Source organism: Octopus sinensis, linkage group LG1, assembly GCF_006345805.1.
Source record: "Octopus sinensis linkage group LG1, ASM634580v1, whole genome shotgun sequence".
Classification (NCBI taxonomy): domain Eukaryota; kingdom Metazoa; phylum Mollusca; class Cephalopoda; order Octopoda; family Octopodidae; genus Octopus; species Octopus sinensis.
The window spans coordinates 15,814,224-15,828,046 of NC_042997.1; the positions used below are offsets into that span (position 1 = coordinate 15,814,224).

Genomic DNA, 13,823 nt, shown 5'->3' on the forward strand with positions numbered 1-13,823 from the left:
GATGCCATTAATTTTCCTTAATTACATAGTTATTACCCTTGGTGTTGTTGTTGTTCAGTCCCAGGTCGACCCTGATCAATGGCGTACTGGTCATGGCCATCTCGACATTTTGGTTATATGTGTAAGACTACCGTAACCCACTGAAGGAGATTCGACTGCTATTTCTACTGACTGGTTGACCACGAAGGGGCCGCCACTTAATCTCATTGCTTTCGTGTTAATTAAAAAAAAACTACAATTGTTGTTGTTATAACTGGGGGTGGGTGCACAAGCGGCAAGTTGGCGGAATCGTTAGAACGTCGGAAAAATGCCCTAATGCATTTGTTCCCTTTGCGCTGAGTTCAAATCCCGCTGAAGTCAACATTGCCTTTCTTTCCTCCGAGGTCGATAAATTAAAGTACCAGCTGAACACTAGGTCGATGTAATCGACTTCTCCCCTCCACTCAAAACTGTTGGCCATTTGCTTAAAATAGAAATCATTATAACTGAAGGGTTTTGTTTTTAAAAAATAAAGTCAAATGACCTGCATTTGTTGTTATTGAAGTTTAACCCTAGGTCGGCTCTGATTGAGTAAGGTATTCCAACCGTGACTATCCCGTCGGCTTGTGTACTAGGGACTGCAATGCTTAACGTATCCTTCCTATTTTAGAACTGCGCGGGAATTTGATGGAATTTGGCTCCTATTTCTAGCAGTGTAAACGTCCGCATCGAGGCTTCCTCGTTGAATTGTGTTTGTGTATATGTCAGTGTTTCTACGTGTAAAGTATGCGTGTGTGTGTTTTTGTTTGCGTGCGAGTGAGTATGTCTGTGTGCGTGTGTGCTTTATTATAGATATTATATACATATATATTCAAGTGAGTGTGACTAGATGCTTGACTGAATGAATATCTCTGCTACCATGACAACTCTATCATGCGTCGCCTTTATTTGGCTGATTGGCCGGTACTATAAATAGAATGGGGAACTGAAGCCTCGTCTCATGTGATAGCTATGAGAGCTTCACCCATTGGATGGTTGCTGGTGACGTTTGACATTCCACAAAGTCGTTTCCGCTATTTGATTGGTTGGTTCATGTGCCGTTGACGTCATCTTAAACACACGATCATAACTAACAACGAGCATTAAGGCTTAAACAAGCTCGCGGTAAACTTGACAGACGGTTCTCATCGGTAAACAACCAGATGAGACTAAACTGATTCTACTGAATTACTTTTACTACTACACATGTAAATTGTATTGACTGTATACTTGAAACATATTACTGTCATCTCTAGAGGATATATGTATACATATGAATATTTAAATGCATCACTACACATATTCTCCTGTCTGTCTGAATGAATGTACATATAATATATACAACAAACTTTCATGCTCTTTGGTGTATATTTATAAAGAAAACAGTGCGACGGGATAATATTTACCTATCTCAACTGAACCGTGGACACACATCGGATATTATAACAACTCTATCATTTGATACTGAGTGACACAGATAAGTCTTATATCTTGTTATTTATACACTTTTACACAACCAACTTATTTTACAACTCTGTAAAACTTTATAAACTTTTATTTTCTGATTATAAACAAAATGGCAACAGAAGCACAGAAACTTATTGCTCTTTCTCTCGGCAAAATTGCCGCCTCCCGTAATCAACGTGGTGGAATTAATCTTCACAAAAATCTGCTCGTGGCTAGTGTTTTACATAGAGCCAGGTCTGTGTATATGCTGGAAAACTACCAATCCTTTATCATGAACAAAAATCGTCAAATGGAACCCCATGTAAACACACCCCCTGTTCACAACAGTAAAGAACAATTACAACATTCCAATGTTGCGCCTAACCACGACTTAAATGGTTCTCTCACAACAACAACAGCAACAGCAACAACAACCACTTCTATGGGTGGACCCAGTTTGGAGATGCCATCTTCGTGTGCTATGGAGCAGGAATCTGCTGCCTGTAGTATACCTAACAACAGTCCAATTGATTTTGGAAACAATGTTGATTCGAATACAGATGACTGTATGTTGTCTAGGAGTAATAAAACAGAAGACATTGAGGGAAGTGGGAAGATACCCACGGCTGTACTCGGTGTTGGTCATGAAGTGGTACCCTCATACACAAACTCTGTTCCAACAGCCAGCACTTCGTCGTTTTTGCCGGCGGGAACAATAACAAATGCTGTCGTCTCATCTTGTACCAACAACAGTCGCAGTTATAATACCAGTCATACGACTAATAACCACATGATCTCCGGACCCTGTTCTACAGTTCGTCATAAAAATGTTGATGTTTTTTCAACGCCCTCTGTGGACTATTCAATGGTCCATAATTCTTGTATGAATGACGACAAGGAGAACACACCTCCGTCTCAAAACATGGACTACGATTTAGAAAGTTTATGTAGCAGTGGGGCTAACAATACTGGTGTTAACATGGTGAACTCGTCAGTTATTCAACCTCACCACATGCAATACCATCATCAACAACAACAACAGCAGCAGCAGCAGCAACATCATTCATCACTACTACACCACCACAGTCACCATCCGCATCCTCATCACCATTATCACCCTCCTCCTCAACCTCTGCAGATGCAGGTCACAACGAGTAGTTGTTTCCTATACCCTGGGACAGATTCAACGGGTACTTATACGAACAGTAACCACGCGACTGTATCTGGTGACAACAACCAGCAACAATCTTGTGCATTTAGTAGTAACAATAACAATGTACTCGTGCTTGGCTCTCAGGGCCAGACATTGTCTAAATCTGCCATCAAAAGAAAGCGACCTTCTTACGATTTACCAGACTCTGGTCAAACAATGATGATGCTAAATGGCTGCAATGGAAACAGGGGTATGGCTACTGGACATAACAACCAGTTGGTTCCTTCGTTACCCACTTCTGTAAGTTCTACTTCACTTTCTTGCTCTTATTCTTCCGCCTTCAGTCCCGCCTGTCCGAAAAGAAGTCGGCTAACCGACTGCTTAGTACTGGCGGACCACAATAACAAATATGACACATTAAACACAGAACACGAGATGTCATCACAACCACAACAGCAAATTCAACAACAGTTTCATCAACAACACCATCCCCACGTTAATAATAATAGCCATTCTCATCATCAAACACATCACCATCCTCAACAACAGCCAGTTGCAGATAGCACGTCACAGATTAGTAACCTTGTGTCAATATTTCATTCGGGATTTTCTGGACTTTGTTCAACTGTTACTACCCCTATTACTCACGGCAACGGTAGTAGAGCGACGATGGAAAATGACCATCATCATAATCAACAACTACATCATGACCACGAACACGATCACCACCATCATAATCATCATCAACAGCAGCAGACCAAAGACAGTGGCGGTGGATATGATAGTGGGGGCAGTTTCGTGAGGGCCGCCACAGCCAGCACATGTACGACCAGCAGCAGCACCATCTCTAACAACAACAACAACAATAACAATAGTAATAACGGCAGTTACTGTAGCAACAACAACCTGTCTCCTTCACAACATTTTACTACGAACACTACTAGCACGACTACTGCTACTAGTACGAACTCTACAGCTACTACCAACCAAGGCAACAACAACAGCCACGGGATAACAACGATTAGCAGCAGCACTCCTACCACTACAACAACATCTACTACCACCACGACGACGTCGTCTACGACAAGTACAACATCCAGCAACAACAACAACAGCAACAGCAGCAGCAGCTGTAACTCGACGACGACAACAAACACTACCAAAACAGCAGCAGCGTTGTCCAACAATCGGGTGGATAGCCTCTCATCGTCAGCGGCAGCTTGCAGCACCCAGGTGAAAGACAATAGAATTGAAGCTAGCCTGAGGACGGTCATTGCTTTGACAGTATGATTTCTTCTGTTGAAGTAGTGGTAAATATGAAATTTTGGAATGAAAAAAAAAAAGACTGATCATGATAATATATATATATATGTGTTAAACGAGTGAGAGCGAAATGAGTGAGTGTTATATTTTGTTCTCTTTTCTTTTTTTTTTTTTTCACCCCCCACTCCTTAACAAAAAAGATGAACGACTCAATATTATATTTTTTTAGTGAAAACAAAAAAAAAAAATTATAAAAAAAAGGAAAGAAAAATACGATCATTAGACAAGTCTTTAGTACGAAAAAATATATTAATTATAATAATTATAATAATAATTACAACAATAACAAAAGTTATCCAAAGCAGCGTTAACAGACAGAGAGAGAGAAAGTGATTTTTTTTTTTAATATTCTTTAAAAAAATCTATTGTAATGGTTATCAGCCATTCTAATTATAAGTTGGTTCAAAGTGTGCGTGTGTGTGTCAGGATCTGGATTTACTCATATATATACCATATATATATATATATGTATATATATGTGTATATACAAAATGTTTTTTTTTGTACTCTTTTTCTTACGTCACAAAACCTGTCAGCTACACAACTCACTAAAGCCTGCCAGGTGAGTAATTTTCCACAAGAGAGAGGACATTCAACTCAGTGATATATTATAAAATTTATAAAAGAAAAGAAAAGAAAAAAAATAACGAGGAAAAGAAAATTCACATGGCAGGCTCTCCCCACCCCCCTGTTTTTTTTTTTTTTTTTTGGTTCCTTCTCTCTGTCTGTTGCTGTCTTACACACACAAACACACACACATACATACACATGCACCACCCATAGGACAACAATAAACAGTCAGACCCCCCGTTGCCCCTCTCTCTTTCCTTCCTTATATTTAAAAAAAAGGAAGTCCAAGAAGAGATTGTTGTAACTTATTACAGCGGAAAAACATTAAAAAAAATGAAAGAAAATGCCACTAAATTATACCAAACAGATAAGCAAATTTTAAAGAAAAGGAAAAAAAATGAAGCAGACAGTTACGTAAATACATTTTTATCAGTTAATCTTTGTTCTTTTTTTTTTTGTTTTCTATCAACACATTATATGAATGTATTATATATATATATATATATATATACATACATAGCAAGTATATATATTTCTTCCTTAGTTTCCTAGAAATTTCCTTGTTCAGATTTTCCTCTCTCAATCTTCTCGTATTTTTTTTTGTTCCCCTTCTTTCCTCTCTTCTTTTCTCAACACTTTACGGCCTTTTGTTTCTCATCACTATTTTATTTTTTTTTTGTAGCTTTCTACTTATTAACCCTCTTCAGGTTTAAAAACCGTAATTATAACATATAACGAAATGATATATTTAATTTTTCTGACATATTTTAGGAAGTAAATTAGACCAAAAAAAAAATAATTAAATAAAGGAAAAAGAAACCAGTATTGTTTCAGTTAGAAAGAATCTAAGAAAATTTTTAAACGCTAAAAGTCCAAGAAATTAATGATTAACAAACAAAAATTCCTGAAAATCAAATCAGTTTATTTTTGAGAAAAAAAAAAGAATGTTTACGTTCAAATTCTTTGTCCCGCTAAAACATTACTTATTGAGCTGCAGTTTTTCAAAGTTTTTCTATTTATTCTATATCACTCCAAACTCCTTGTTAAAGTTTTTAGTTTGAAATTGGGTGGGGGCGGGAATATGCGAATTATTATTAAACAACAAATGGTTCATTCCGTATTTGGGGGGTGCAGAGGGGTTCACATTTTTTAATATCTTTTTTTTTTCCTTGTATCTAACACTACATATCTGTTAGTACACACTTTTGACCAATCCTTTGTTCACAAGGGGGTGATATTTATTACACACAGATGACAACAATGCTTCCGTGTTCTTTACTTTTGTGGGTGTGAGGGACGGGTTAATATGTTAGCCTGGGTTTAAAACAAATTTTTTTAATTGAATTTCATTGTTCACTGCGCCCATTCAAAAAAAAAAATAATAATAATAATCCTTTGTTTTTACTAAAATTCCTGTTATCAACACGGAAGCCATGTTACAAACTCGCATTGAATACGCGCACATGTGTGAAAACTTGTGCGTGTGTGTTTGTGTCTGTGTGTGCGTGGCGTATCTGTCTGTACTTGTAACCGGCTGTGACGAACGAATCGACAAAGATTTTCGAGTTAGCTTAGCTAAGCGGCAAGGGAGTGGTAGGAAACTACTCTGTTCTTGTCAGTCCATCTTATATAGTAGCATGATGTGTGTGTGTGTATATATATATATGTATATATATATGTATATACACACACATACATATACACTTGTGGAACGATAAATCCAATCACTTTTTTCTTTCTTCACTTCTTTCTCATATATATATACATATATAAAATTTCACATCAACTTACACTGGGTGCAAGGCGATGAGTTTTCCTTCTTTTCCTACTTAAGTTTACTTTCTTTATAATAAATAATAACTATTATTGTTTTTTTGTTTCTCTTACTCAGTAGGTAAGAGTAGCTGCTTCTACCTGATTTCTTTGTTGTTGATTGTTATTTCTCCCTCCATGGTCCCCCCCACTTCTTTTCCTCACTGTTTCTTAGCTTTACTTTGCATTAACATCTATTATATACATCTACATCCTCCTTGCTTACACTTATGCTTCTATCCATTGACGTCCTCAACCAGTTTTTCTATTTCCTATTTGGAGTCACTTCCTACTTTTTATTTTAAAAACGCACGTCATTTTCTACTTGGTTACTCATCTAAGAAATAACGATAATTAATCCTATTTAATGAATTATATGTCTGTCATTCACTGTTGTTCTTTTCTGGGCTAAATTAATCTAGGCAGGATCGATCAGCTGTAACTGAAAATTTTATCAGCTAATCAAGGGGTACCTTATCATTTGATAACTTCTCTCTATATCTTGTGTCTGAATAATTAATAATGGTTCATATCTTCCAGCTCTGGCAGAAGTTGGTAGATTCATTAATTACTTGGAAGATTTTCTTCTGGGTTACCTGTTGCTTCACTATTTTCACAAACTTTCCACTGGACATGATATTTCTCAAGCCAATAATGGTTATCCTTCATCCGTTTACCTTTCCATAAACATAGGCAGCGAGTAACACTCCCTAGCTATCTTACCTGTCTGATGCCAAAATTCTGTGAGAGATTTAAGTACAATTATTATTATTACTATTTTGATGTTTGTTTCAAATATTTCTTTTTGGGGAGTTAGGATTTAATAAACTGGGCTCCAAGAATTCCCATCTCCATACAACCATGTTCTTCGTGTAGATAGCATGTGCCTGTATAATTTGTAACTGTAGCTGAGATGTGTGTTGCGAATAGGTTTATAGTTTAATGAAATTTTATTTATTTATAAAGAGAAATTCCAGTGGTACTGTTGCTGGAACTTTCTCAAATTACACATTACGTTTGTATTATGTCAGGTAGCTGTGTTTTAAGTTTTCATGTTACAAGATTACTGATTCGGGATCCAAATTTACTTTGATTTCTTGGCAATAATTATAACATTTCCTAATTGAAAAGAATTGTTAATAATTTCCACATTTTCTGTTTGAATGTTTTATCAGTTTCTAAGAAAAATAGGCTATTATTATAGAATCCTTGACTTGGTGTGGTTATGTTACGTTACTGCACTCATTAACTTAATGTTCTTAAGTGGAAGGATAAAATTAGAATGCTTTTCGGCATTCTATTTTGCTTTTTGAGTAGAAGAATGTTATAGCAATTACTGTATACATGTTATATGATGTGGGTATAAGTTCTAAGTAATTCTCTCCCTTTGAATATTATTATTTAAATTTTTCTTGAAGTATAATTTCAGTCGACAACAGGAAGCACGTATCCATATTCTTATGTTGTGATTAAACATTTGTCTAATATCCTGAAATACATTTAGTTGTAAAGACTTTGGTGGGAAAATTAGTAAATTAAGAACCTAATGAAAGTTTCCCCGGTAGTAGTTAATTCTGAATCATAGCAACAGATTAATTATAAGTCTGAATTTAGATGTGTTCCTGTGTAGCAGGATTTATTTTCTCTGTTATATTAATTGATCTACATAATATATAGACACACGAGATATAGATTCGGTTGACTTGGGTCTTCGAATCTTTCTCTGAACTTAAGTACTTCCAGTTGTATGGCTGGTGTCTTCTGGCTATTTAAAAATTCAATCTTACTTGTTGAAACTGATTTAACGGCCCATCTTCACGGATCATTAATTGACAGTGAAGATTTCTGTAGTAATAGTATTATCTTGGTTTTATTATATCATAATATACATTATAGTTGTCTCTGGTGTCTGAGACGGAAATCATTATCTGTGCATGATATATTTAACATGTCAGACAGTTATTATCTATTTGTAGCTGTGAACATTTAACTGATTATTTTTGATATTATCATCAAAATCTTATAATTTTTGCTCTACATGGAAAATGTCCCCTCTTATCGATTCTTCGAATTACTGATTACGAAAGTGGAAAGGTGGAAGTTTAATCCTTATTGTGCTAACTCCGAATATATGTTAATATCTTGTTACCTGTAAACGAATGAGGCATCTTTTACAGTGAACGTTTGCTTTCCTTACTTAAGTGTAACTGAAGTGGTCACTTAAAAAGTATTGTAGTTAATGTGTTTATTGTTCACGTGTATGACGACCATTCCTTACATACAATTGTTTTCATAATTCTAATTTTAGCTCAGAGCCCCCCTTTTTTCCTCTTCCGTTTCTCTTAATGCTCGTTCCCGCTTTTTTCTACGTAATTCTGCTCAATTTAGAAACAAATTTTTATAGACTGTACATTTACTCAAAGAAACAATTTTAAACACTTCTCTGAGAATTCAGATAAGTTCTATGAAAAATTAATTCTCGTTTTTGAAAACACGGGGAAAAGGCATTGCACCTCCCTCGGCTGTGACATATATTCTATTTGTTGAGACCTGAGCTCAACTAACTGAGTGATAGGGCCGAAGACCCACTTATAGTAAGTTCAACAGTGGACCTGTCCAAACAGGCCTTCCACTAACTCAGACGAATTAGCTACCGTTTGGCTAATTCTACCCCCTACATTGACATGTGATATAATGTCATCAGATGCTTGTCAGAATAAATTGGTTCAAAACTGTTTTCCAGCATTTTGATGCCCGCCTATGGCGTAGAAAAATACGGCGCTAAATTCACACACATTATACGTCAACTTAAGGCGAGGCATCAAGCACAACATGCCCATCACCATCGAATTCAGGGATCTGGTCATCGTCCATTTACTTGATTATTCTAGCCTTGCTTTCCCGATTTTTTTTTTCCAAACAATTTGTCCCATTACATTATTATGTACATTAGAACTTTCACTGTCGCTACGAGTTTTGTGATACTTGTCAGACAGTTCCAGTTCATAATCCGTGGAGTAAACTACCACCGTTGATCTTGCCACAGTGGGTATGCATTTCATAATATGTTCTTGTTGACATACTGTGAATCCCAGAGAAACCTTCTCGAGTGTCATCGTCATGCCCTAACTTTCTCCTATGACTGAAGAGTTCTTACAAACTCCATAGCAAAAATTGCCGCAACTGTATGGACCGGCAACGCTGTTATTTTCTCAAATACCTTGGCAATACTGGCGGACTTTTTACTTCAAATAGATCACGAAAGCACCCACCACCTGTTGAAGCGTCAAAGGCACAAATCAGACTTCATTATTGTACAATTCTATCGATGGTTCTTTACATATAACACATAAAAAAAAAAATCTGTTAGCTCATTTCTATCCAATTCCGTGAACATAAACTATATTTTTTCTTATTCAACATGTGAGTGGGGGCGAGTTTCCCCACCTCAACGAACAAAAACACATTGTAAGGTGAACCTAGCAACGTAGACAAAGGCTAAAAGAACGTAAATAGCAAATATTTATATACTTATGAATTATATATCACAGAAATTTATATATGTATGTATGTATGTATATATATATATATATCGTATCAGTTATATAACATCACAAGTTATTACCTAGCAAAAACTTAATAAGCACTTTTAATTTGCCTCACCTTATTTGGGTCTGAACGAACTGCCCCCTGTGATTTACTGATAAAGCTTTATAGTCACCTGATGTGGATGTTTTAAACACACAACAACAAAATAGTCATTCCCTCCATAAAAAATCCCTTCATTCTTTTATATATCTGAAAATGGACACCCTAAAAATCAAACGCTAGATTTATCTCTACGAACTGGAATGTTGGTTTATTGTTATGGTGACGTGCATTTTCTGGTTTGTTTTTGGCTTCTCCCCTCTTTGTTTTAAGCTTCTTTGTGTGTAATCTCACTTGCCTTTTTAGTTAGGGCATTCTCTGTTACTCTCCTCTCCTCTCCTCTCCTTTCACGACTAACACATCCTCGCCGCTGCCACCACCGTTACTCCATGTCTTCTCCCACTTCCACCACCGTCACCTTGCTGAAAGGCTCTTCTGTATTACTCATCAAGTAGGGTGTACTCTAAAGTAGTAGTGGCAGTAGACGTTTGGGCGTTGTGTGCCTCTGTGTGTGTGTGTGTGTGTGTGTGTGTGTATGCGTGCGTGTGCTAGAGGAAGCGATAGAGGTGGGGAGTGACTCGTCGTCGTATACATACATACATATATATATATATATATATGTATATATATATATAGCGAGAGAGAGAGAGACCGTATTTGTTTGTATGACGCTTACCGACGTGGTGGTTAAAAGTAAGGGTTGGTTTAGAGTTGGAAGGGTTTATAACTTTGGCTGAAAGAAAACCTGGAAAAAAGATGGATGTGGTGGGGTGTGGGGGTGGATGTTTGAACGAGTGACGTTCATAGAGGGATTGTTGTTGTTGTTGTGTTCGGGTTGTATGGTGTGGGGGTGCTTAGCCGACTAACTCAACCCAAAGGCAATCTTTCCCAAACAACAACAATAACACATATATACACACAACAGTTCAATGTAACTCACTGACTCGCACATCTCTCTATCTATCTATCTCTCTCTATTTCTCTCCCTCTCTCCTCTCTCATTTCACCTTTTCTTTCTTTCTTTCTTTCTTTCTCTCTCTCCGCCACTGCTGCTTCGTCACAATAACTATTTAGAACTCGTTTACCTCCTTTCCTCTGTCTCTTCTTACTCCTTCCTCTCCTTCCACACCAGCTCTCTATTTCTCAACGCTTCTTCTCTCTACTCGATAGCGTATTTATTTATTTATTTATTTAATTCTTCTTCTTCTTATTATTATTATTTTCATTACTTTTTGTTGTTCCTTACCATACATATTTGCCCATGGAAAGTTTGAGAGATAAAGGAAAGAGAAAAAAAAAACAAACAAATGTTTAGATCGAAAAAGTCTTTGTCTTCTTTAACAAAGAAGACTTTGTTTTTGTGATTAAAAAAATTCATATAATAAAATATATAAATTGAACACTTAAGATGGACATGAAAATAAAAATTATGTTTACATACATATATAATAATATATATGTATAAATATATATTATATATAATATATATATATAGTATATTTTAATATTATATAATACATATATATAATCGATATATATTATAATTAATGAGTATGATTAATGTGGCAGAGAAAGGTTTAAAAAAAAGTTTTATGACAGTAATGCACCCCGACCCCCATATAGTGAAAGAAAAACCCCCCAAACAAAACAAACAAAAATAACAAAATTTTATTGAAAAATTGTCTAATTGACTATTTAATTGAGGAACTCTCTTGTAAATGGGAGAAAAAAACACGTCCAGAGGTGGGACTTAACTGCCACCTTCATTGAATATATGTGCGATTGTGTAGAATGTCTGCTATATTTTGGATGAATGAACAAATTATAAAAGAATATAAACACACACTTATATATATATATAGTATATATATATATATATATATATATATATCAAATATATAAAGAACCTATATGTACATACAAATGAAAAATCTGCATTGTATATATTATATTTAATTACATTCTATCAAATGTGACTCACAGAAGATGAATGAATAAAAATGTATTTTCATCAAAAATAATGTATTTGTTATTCTTTCGTGAAATTTTTATCTTCAATATTTTATCTTGTCTGCTTGCCCTAACATTCTTGTGCATGAATCAATAAGCGTGTCGGACCTATCAACTAAAGGAAGATGGATGGTTTTGTGTCCTGGTGATCGGTAAGTTATGGCCGTGGCTGAGACGTGAAGATTTGATCGAGGTTGTCAATAAGAACAACAACAATAACAACGTGATATACCTTTATCAACAAATGAGCCCTTTATGCGGTCATTCGGCCTTTTAGAAATAACCAGGATATTTCCCTAGAATCACACATTAGCTTTCTTACAAAATATTTATTGTGCAATGTGACCTGTATGGAAATCCAAAAATGATTTAATGGTTAATACTGGTAAGTCTTTGATATCAGTCTGCCTGATCTGTGATGAAATAACCACATTGTAAGTAGCAGTTACACTGAGAAAATAGGAAGAGTTGGTAAGTTTAAAAGTGAGGTTTGAAAAGTTCAGCATTTGACTTCAAAAGAGAGCCAACCTTACAGTACGTTGGTCTTTCTCTACTCTCTGTCGAAGCGGCCTTTGCGGTGAACCAGGCGAACTGTTGACGAGCAAGAGGACCAGTGATTTTGGAGGAGAGAGAGTAAATCGATTACATCGACCCCAGTGCTCAACTGGTACTTATTTTATCGACCTCGACAAAACGAACGGTAAAGTCGAACTTGGGCGGATTTTGAACTCCGAACGTAGATGGACGAAATGCCGTTAAGCATTTTACCAAGCATGCCAACGATTCTGCCAGCTCGCTGCCTTATCTTCGTATAATATTGACAGTGAATGACACTGCTTGTATGACTGACACTCATTTATAACTGTCACGTGATGTCAAAACGATGGGCTTCTTTCAGTTTCCGTCAATCGAATTCACTCTCAAGGCTTTGGTCAGCCCAGAGGTATAGTAGAAAGAACTTGCCTAACGTGCCACACAGTGGGATTGAAGCTGAACACATAACCATGTGACTAGGAAGCATGTTTCTTAACCACACAGCCAGTGCATAAGGCGGGGTACCATAATGGACCAGACTAATCTACAATGTGAACAAAGTGCAATTGAGACTAACGAGAGAGTAAGACATTATACAAACTAAGTGCAAAATACTTGAAAATTTCTAAAGTGGCCATTAAAGTTCATCTATCTTTATCGGTGTCTTAGAAATGTAGAAATTGAGATGGCTATCAAAATTATATACATTAATGAGCTTAGACACATATTCTCACGCACTGTACGAACAACTGTAGAAGGGAGATAAACTTTCTGTCTGTCTCTCTTTCTCTCTCTCTCTCTCTCTCTCTCTCTCTTTCTCTCTCTCTCTCTCTCTCTCTCTTGAATATTTAAGTCCTCAATTGTACTATTTGACTTGGTACGATAGACGTAACTTCTCGTAGTTACGATAAACGATGATGAACTGGCTTCAACAAATTGTACTCACCAGCATGAGCATGGGGACACACAACACAAGCATTGTAAAGGAACGGTAAGATCTCGAAATTCAATTTCTAGGGGTGAATGGAGGTAATCTATCTATCTCCGAAACTGTGATACAAGTAAACCACGCTACCTGATTAACAAAGGAATAAAGGCGGTCAGTTGACCTGTTAGAAACAGCGATCAGATCTTCCTCTTCACAGGGCACTTAAACGAAGTAGCCCTGGGTTTAATTTTTTTAAATGTCAATATTAGAACGGCTTAAATCATAGGTCTGTTCAGTCAGAGCTGATTTGGATTAAACAGCAACAATAACACAACACACCAAGAAAAACTATTTGGTAGCGACCCAGCAATCCATTAAGGT

At 36.3% G+C, this 13,823-nt stretch overlaps 1 protein-coding gene across 1 annotated transcript; it reads left to right on the forward strand.

Moving 5' to 3' along the window:
• The first annotated feature begins 1,065 nt into the window (after positions 1-1,065).
• On the forward strand, positions 1,066-11,661 carry LOC115215503 (putative uncharacterized protein DDB_G0277255). The gene has a single exon (XM_029784669.2). The coding sequence runs from the start codon at positions 1,595-1,597 to the stop codon at positions 3,905-3,907; it is 2,313 nt and encodes a 770-aa protein (XP_029640529.1). The 5' UTR covers positions 1,066-1,594; the 3' UTR covers positions 3,908-11,661.
• The last annotated feature ends 2,162 nt before the right edge of the window (positions 11,662-13,823 follow it).

Coding starts and splice junctions, on each gene's coding strand:
- LOC115215503 (XM_029784669.2), top strand. CDS start 1,595: ATGGCAACAGAAGCACAGAAACTTATTGCTCTTTCTCTCGGCAAAATT.